The sequence below is a fragment of the Schistocerca piceifrons genome, chromosome 2 (genome assembly GCF_021461385.2).
Source record: "Schistocerca piceifrons isolate TAMUIC-IGC-003096 chromosome 2, iqSchPice1.1, whole genome shotgun sequence".
Lineage (NCBI taxonomy): Eukaryota > Metazoa > Arthropoda > Insecta > Orthoptera > Acrididae > Schistocerca > Schistocerca piceifrons.
In genome coordinates this window covers 713,377,883-713,386,499 of record NC_060139.1, presented here as the reverse complement: position 1 = coordinate 713,386,499, position 8,617 = coordinate 713,377,883, and the positions used below count along the sequence as shown (strand labels likewise).

Below are 8,617 nucleotides of genomic sequence, written 5' to 3'. Positions count from 1 at the left end.
TGTACCAAAGAGTTCAGTAGTAGAGATGCTAATACATATTACACTAGTAATGTTTTTATATATTGCTTAAAAATGAACACGAACAGTCAAAACAGCAAGAAACTACTTCTTATGAGGTTACCAGTTTCGGGCCATTTTCGACCATCTTCAGACCTATCACCATGATGGTAGGCAGTGGTGGTGAATGGAGTAGACATTACAATTCCATGAACGCTGACTGCAAAAAGGGGATCTCCTCCAAGAGAATATGTTCTCAAAAATTACTTTTTCTGATCGACATTTGATCTGAGTAGGTACAACTGCTTATGAATTTGGCCTTTGTCAAAATCACCCCCCACAGAATACAGCAGCAGCAACCCTGCTGATAAATAAAATAACTTCAGTCTAGACAAATAAAGATTTAATAGTAGCATTTAATTTCAACTATACATTCCTTTTACATGTTTTGGATGAATAAAGAATACTGTCACAATGTGCAAAGAAACATCACTGTTATTCAAACAATGCCGCAGAAAATATGCTGTTTATAGCACTGCAAGAACGCAGCAGACAGCTATGGAAAAAAATGTTAAAACAATATTAAGTAGTAATGTGGTACTGAAAAATCCATGAAGTTCTTAAGGAGTGACAAAATTTTAAGAAAATCATATTACAGCAAAAAGCTTATTAAAACTGAGAACCTGTCCACTGAGTGCAATTTTCTTGCCTAAATACTAACATGAAAAATATATGCCATTAATATTCAGGTACATTGCAGATACCAGGACATGAAAAATGAATCTTAGTCACATTTGAAGCCAACACACATTCAGGAAAGCACAGGTAATTTGTTAAAAAAGCATTTTTTTCTCTCCAAAAGGAACACTAAGTAAGACAATAAATTCAGAAACTTTCACAAAATGCATGTTAACATTCAAACAAATACTGTCTTACATGCTTTTCAGCACTCCTTTTCAAAACTCTAAAATAGTTACAAATGAGGTTCTTTGTGTTTAAAACCAATGTATAACAACAAATACTTTTACAAAATTTGAATATATAAGTACTTCTACAGACAATCTCAAGATCAGACTACATTTCCTTGATAAATAAATAAATAAATAACAGCTGTAGGTATATTTGTGTGAGCACCATAAATTTTCTTGGAAAATACTTGTACTATCACATTACAGAGGACAATTAAGTAAGTACTGCTTTCAAATGCTGGTTCTGAGCTGCACTGATATAACCATCAAGGTCATTCATTATCTGTTTAAAAGATACCTAAAAAAATGTCTGATGTAAAATCAAAATCGGACTCCAATGTAATACTGTATGTAGGTACACTCTTCTATAGTACCCTACACAAAGGCTAAGCGTGCAGGCATTCTGCATAACACACAGAATTGTGTAGATTCAAGTAGCTCACTTCAGTATGAACGAATTGCAGGTGGAACAGTAGCACATTCTCGTTCATCCAGTGTCTTGTCAATCACTGGCCTATACTTGATCTCAACCTGGAACAAAAAATTTGACATGTTATACATGCTACTACTAAATCTGTCAACACCACCATATTTGTCATCAATTCACTTTTCCTAAAGAAATCAAACTGATGTAGACTGGCTATGAACAGATGGGACAAGAGATGAAACTGACTATTTTATCAAACAGTAAATTGACAGGGTTTGACTCTCAAAGCACATCAGTACTTCAAACACTGGAAAATCCAAATTAGAACAGGTTGTGGTATCACAGTACTCAGAGACAAGTTGCCATGTTTGCTTGCATGTGTGTGTGTGTGTGTGTGTGTGTGTGTGTGTGTGTGTGTGTGTGTGGGGGGGGGGGGGGGGCAACAGTCTACTTTTAAATGTACCTAATTGGAACTCAATGCTCCCTCTGTGTTGTGAATAACATTAGTATTTCAAGCAGTCATAGCTTCAGAGTAAAAACAGATACAGAGCTGGAAGAAACCACTCTGACAAAAAACTGAAAATGTGGATTATGAACATTTGTTTAATCATGGGGAGACATACAAAACTAAGCACGAAGAAGACAAACGAAAAAATGTCAGCTGAAACAAGGCAGCTACTACATGGAATGTGAGAGATTTAGCAAAAACAACACAAACCAAACAGAGTGCACAGAATTAAACATAAAACAATTCTGAAATATTTTTGAGGATGTGAGAAAATGTAATAAAAATTGTTAAGAGAAACAACTGGAAGTAATGAGTATGAAGAAATACGTTAGGAAGAGAACATATTACTTTGTTAAGATGTCAATGTATGTGCACAGGCATTTGAAAGTTTCTTTAAAGTACTCTTAGAAATGAATCATAATCACACAGACATTGGAAAAGATCTGGGTTAGGTACATAACGCCATTCGAACATGAAAAAGGGAAAAGTGCCTGCAGATAATGCTGTAGCAACTGAAATGGTTAATGCCTTAATTTGCTAGAGAACAATGCACAATTCAGAAGTCATGAACTAATTTATAGGATGGAGGAATGTGTATGACTTACAACTTCAATTTTATACATAGCTTGATGATAAGGATGCAGCTGTAATTGAACCATGTAGCAGAACATTTTGGTCCAACCACATTTATGTTTATCACCTCAAAATCAGGTTACATTAAAAATGATGCACTACAGAAGAGCAGGTTTTCATCTTCAGACATACATTATGGCAAGTGATACTCTGGGTGAATACAAGTGACAAATATGTTCATAATTAAATTAAAAAAAAAAGGATTTTGTTTGTTTTCCTTGGCAGCGAGTGCTCTTGTGACATCAAGTCGAGTAATACTATTTAGCAAGGGCACACATGTCTACCAATTACTGCATATTGCCACAATGAGGATGAAGGCTAGTAACAGGTCTCTCAAGGGAAATGAATGGAGACAATGAAGCTGAAAAAAAAAAAAACTTTGTAAATTTACAAACCAATTTATAGCTTTATTTGACGAGTTAGCTTGATAGTTTGGATCTTCTAACGTAAGCTTACTCTTTCACAATGAGTCAGTTTTAATGTGCTCATATTGTAAGGTGATTAGCATGATTATTATTATTATTATTATTATTAATGTGACTGAGCCCAAATATTCCCTTTCATCGAGTTAAATTTTTGCTTAGAAATTTTAGATTTAGAGAACACTTTGGTGTGAGATTCAAATAAATCAGCACAGACAGTTCTTCAGAAAGTGGGCATAGATTCAAACCAGGAGCACCAACTTGAGGAATTGGGAGTGGGCGATATACTGCTGTGTGTGAAAAAGACAAAGGGGGCGAAAGTGTGGTGGTAACAGGAAACACTGTTCCACAGGTGGAAGTGAGGGGAACATCAAACATCACAGTTATCAGCCCTCTTGGAGCCAGCAATTTGCATGGACTGATTACAGTAAGGTAAAAGATGTTATTTACAACACTGGCAAACAATATTTGAAGATCATCATTTTCAGTTCTCACAAAATGGAAACTGGTTTTTTGAACTGGAAGAAAGAGGTAGAAAAGCTGAAAGTGCATTAAACAACACGCTGCCACAGAGAAGCTGTACTGAAATTCAAATCCTTAAAAATCAAATGTCAATGTATTTCGCCAGATTTCAAAAGAAAAACCGACAAATAAAACAAAACCTAGCTTGTGTACTTTTTCTCTGTTACTGAGTGTTGCAATACAAGGGCAAATTGATAAAACAGTAACTAAACAATTTATTACGGCTTTGATGTGAAGTTAACCAGCAACTTTCAATGTGGCTACAGCACAGAACTTATAAATGGACATCCCACGATTTTAAGTCATAAACTTCTTAGAAAATTATTGAATGATATCAGAGTATTTTGCGATCATGGCAGACAAAACAACAGACGTGGACATCAAAAAGCAATTTAATGTCTGTATATGATTTTTTGATGCTGTGTTAAAGAGTTAGAAGAATGTTTTTTAGGGCTATACTCTACACAAAGTACCACAACTAAGGCTCTGATATTATTAGCAATATTTTAAGGCAATCTGATTTGCTGTCCTACGAGGTGGGCCATAAGGTACATGACAATGTCTTCAGTTTTGTCTGACTATACAGAGCTTCAAAATATTCTTTTCTAAATATTAAAAAAAAATATATATATAACAATTCTGACACAGGAGTCAAAGCAAATGGCTTTTTAATTAATAAGCACACTTTTTATTTCTTTTTCCTGTTATCTGTTTTGGTAAAACTGTTTGGTCATACTGATAGGGTAAAAATATGAATAGCACTACAGAGGAAGTGCCTGAATGTCAAGAAGGCCCACGACTTTATGTCCATCCTTGTAACATCACTTAAATTTATCAGAAACAATTCTGAATCCTTCTGCCCATTATTCCTCTTCAGTCACAGACCTACTTTATTCCAACAAGATATCTGACATCATTACACTTCTGCACTGAAAGACTGATAGTTTCTGTTCTTTTGGACATGGCTTGTGCTCACATTGTGTACAGAAGTGTGGATGTACTTACGCCACCAATATGTATTTGGATCAGATTGCTAGGAACTATGTTCCAGAATTTAATGACTTAACACTGCAGAGAGGGATTTTGGTGTCCCACAACACTTGAAAGTGACATATATCAAAATTGCAATTGAAATAAGTATTTTCAACAGGTATATGTAGAATGACTACACTCAATAATTATATAAAGGCTGTGGACCAAGCCTTCATCAAAAATTTAGTATATCTGCCATCACACTTGTTTAAATAATGCATGTCCCCACAAAAATGTGAGTACTTAACTCAGCGAATGAAGGAACTCAATTCTTCATCCGAAATTTCTTCAAGAGCTGTCCCGAAGTAATCACTTTAAAACAATAAAGGCATGATGTGCTTTTCAGTGGACTGTTGAATGTCCAATCCTCTGTAGAAAAATTATTTAAAAATGAATCCATGGGCAAAAGCACACAATAAAGATTATAATTAATTGAAGACAGAAAATGGTTGTGAACAAATTAAACCATGATTTGTCACTAAAATCACAGCTGCATGGATCACGAAATGAAAGAATCACTGGAACAGACCTAAATCAGAGATAAAACATGATGAAGGAAGCAGATTAGGATCAAATCAACTACGAGGTTGTCAAGTGAAACAACATGAACACTGAGGATTGGGAAGCTAGGGTGTCTATCAACTGTCCGATACTGTGCTTTTGCACAGTTTTTTGGAATTTTGTGTGGGGGCAGGTTCTACTGCCTAAAATTAAATCAGTTTATTGAACTTTAAAGGGAGATCTTTTGTCTATGACAAAGAACCTAGACAGTTTTTTAGACCGAAATGAAAATTGTTCCTTTATCTACACTGGAAAAAAAAAACTTTTCATCTTTTGTTTCCACATGAACATAGGATTAGAAATTGTTGGTACTAAAATGTAAATTGTACAAAAGAGTAGTTTCTTACTGAAAATTATTTAGTTGTCTTAGCATGAAGGTTTTGGGGAATATGGGAAACGAAGTCTCACATTATATTTTTAACCATAGTACCCGATATGTTTTCCTTCCACTTTCCCAGATCTAGCCTAGTTTCGTTCCGCACAAACTTTGTATTGCATCTAAGACCATTTGGATATTATCGGCTTCCTCTAAAAGAGATAGTAGTAAATTAGTGGTTTCTGTAGTCCATGTTGTATGCATTCTTGTGCGGTTTGTCATCAAAAGAAATATGTTCCTAACATCTTTCCATTTCACAATAAGCAAATGGCCTCATTTGCAAAATGAAAGTTGTTTTTAGCAAAATGTATGTGAATGCTGAAAAACAAGTAACACACAATGTTGTCTGTATTTGTTTTCTGGCAAAATGAAAAACAAGTGCTGCCCCCTCTTTTTTTGTGGCAGTTCAAGCATTATAATAGCACCTTTACACAGACGACATACGTAAGACAAACACTGTAATACATTCACAAAGCAGCGAAATGGCTGACTCAGGTCTACATTGCTAATTTTTGGACGTAGCTGGAATCAATAGGATGGCTTAGGAGCTATGCTGCTCATCTTCAAAGTGTTAATAATCACTGTCAAGTTTACAATGATACACTGGTCATCTGATGTTTAAAATATGCACCAGTTCCTTGGTGTAACTTGACAACAGATAGTTTCATATCAGAAGAGACGAAGATCTGACAGGCTTTCCTGTTCACTATTACTGAACTTTTTCCACAAAGTTAACTGAAACGCTTTATAATTAAGAATTCTGAATCTCTTGTGAAATATTCATCCTGATACAAAATCCTCTAAAACATATGTTTTAAAATGTATACTCTGTATCATATTCTAATGCTGCAACATGGATTTTACCAACAATCACAATGATGATTCTGAGTATTATGCCCAAAGTTTTGTTTTACCACTTCTGCCAGATTTGCATAACTTTTTTCTGTTTAAATAATTATTCAGGAAAAGCAATTCACTCCAAACTTTTGTTGCTTGCTACAGAATTTCCTGTATATGTATATGTGATGATAATCCCTGGCGAAAAATACATAGCATAAGTGTTGAATATTACAATGTGTAAGTATGTCATTTAATAGGGGGGGAAAAGGGAACTTTTACATCTTGTGGAGCCCGTAGACGACTGGTAACCTCATGCAAGATGTAGACATTAACATAGACCATCTTGACATTAATAATTTAACTATGCTATTAAAAATCACAAACACAGTACACAAACAATCTGATTTTCAAGTGAGGTCACAAGTCAACAGATGGCATGTAAATTCAACAGATGAGTGGAAACATATTAAACATCCTTGACCCTGTCATCTAAGATGAATACGCTTTTAATATACAGTATGTGACTGACAGCTCATCACAAGTGGAACATTATCAACATTTTGACACTATCTCTTGGCCTCACAATTCAAAAATGGTTCAAATGGCTCTGAGCACTATGGGACTTAGCATCTGTGGTCATCAGTCCCCTAGAACTTAAAACTACTTAAACTAACTAACCTAAGGACATCACACACATCCATGCCCGAGGCAGGATTCTAACCTGCGACTGTAGCAGTCACGCGGTTCCAGACTGATGTGCCTAGAACCGCACGGCCACACCTGCCGGCTGGCCTCACAATTAAAATTAGTTTTCAGTCTCATGTAGCAATGAAACACTGACAAATCAGAGCGAAGGAAAGTATTAAGTGGTAAATTCATGGGAAAAAAAACACCACATGGAATGTGAAAAATAATTATTCCACTGATTCCACATAGAACATGTTGCAGAGATCTTTTGAAGCACTTACAATTCTCATATTAACACACCAGTATACTAGGTGGCAAATATTGAAAGTCAATTTCAGATGCATGTGTGATATACGAGACCATTGTACCAAAGGTAAAAAATTTCAGTTGGTTTCTTCATCCCTGCATATGAAAAAACTGTTGTTCTTTCTGCTGAACTTTTTAAAATTACTTTTCTCACCAATATGAAAGAAGAATGCTGTAATATCATGTCACGCATTATACTATTCAATGCCACTGATGTGAAGTTGCACAGACAGGAATCTGCTATCGTCATCTCTACGCTGAAACATTTTCAAATTGGTTTGCATTTCTCTGACCTACACTCACATTCTTTTCTTATGTGCAATACTTCGCAATAAATGCAAGCAGTGTGACAACAGCTGTTTGTTATAAAACAAAAACTGGAAACTTACAAGATATGAACTGTTTTATACTAAAATAAGTAGCTGTTAACATGTTAAGCCAAACAGATCATTTATAGAACCTAACCTTTCCACTGCGTTCATCAATTGTTGTCAGTGTATGCTTCCTCCAGTGCTGTTCCATTGGCTTCGGTGTCTGGCCCTCTAGAGGCTTGGAATAATCATATTCATCCACACGTACCTGTGAAGAGAGCATGTAAGTTTTATGATATATGCAAACTATATCCTTATTGTGCGCAAATTACTGCTGGGAGACAGGTATGGATTATTAGCATTACAACTACATGAATCACATGTAAAATTATTAAACTCAATCAATCACATCACTTAACCGATTTAACTTTGGATGAGACTAACCTTAAAATCTTCCCTAGCGTGGGCTCCCCTTGATTCCTTACGGTTTTCTGCACCCACAATTGTCTGCACAGCGTTGATCATGAGGTTTTGCAGTTCCAATGTCTCCACCAGGTCTGTGTTCCATATCAAGCTTCTATCAAGCAACTGGATTGGTAGAAAGGAACCTTACAATGTATTATTTTTTATTTAAAGTGTTAAAGCATCAGTAATGAAATCTGTAGTCATATACAAGTCCTAGTCAAAGTGGACTACCAAAGTTGGAAATGGTAAGTTCCCTTGAAATTGATACTCATAACTTTGCAGTAAGTTAATTGAAAAACTTACATAGCATTTTAGAATGTTATGCTGACAATACTCAATACTCTTTTTATGATGTTTTCTATACTTAGTATGTTTTTCATGTAACAGTACAGGAAGCAGTTTTTGCACCAGGCATGACCAAAACAGGAAAACATATTTATCACTGTTTCAATGTAAGAGCAGAATTATATGTACATGCAAGAATCCATTCTTTTACTCTACCTTTCAAATTTTTTTAAATTTAGAATGTTGGTATATTTAACACCACGCATGTCTGAAGTGG

The 8,617-nt window shown here is 35.2% G+C and overlaps 1 protein-coding gene across 1 annotated transcript in view; it reads right to left on the bottom strand.

The window, feature by feature from the left end:
• Positions 1–383: 383 nt before the first annotated feature.
• Positions 384–8,617, bottom strand: part of LOC124776197 (succinate dehydrogenase [ubiquinone] flavoprotein subunit, mitochondrial) — a 102,100-nt gene continuing 93,866 nt past the window's right edge. Inside the window, exons 11-13 of the mRNA XM_047251027.1 lie at positions 8,035–8,178; positions 7,745–7,858; positions 384–1,496 (exon numbers count right to left, since the gene is read on the bottom strand). Of these exons, the coding sequence (XP_047106983.1) occupies positions 1,410–1,496; positions 7,745–7,858; positions 8,035–8,178 (345 nt within the window). The 3' untranslated portion in view covers positions 384–1,409. The remainder of the gene's footprint in view (positions 1,497–7,744; positions 7,859–8,034; positions 8,179–8,617) is intronic.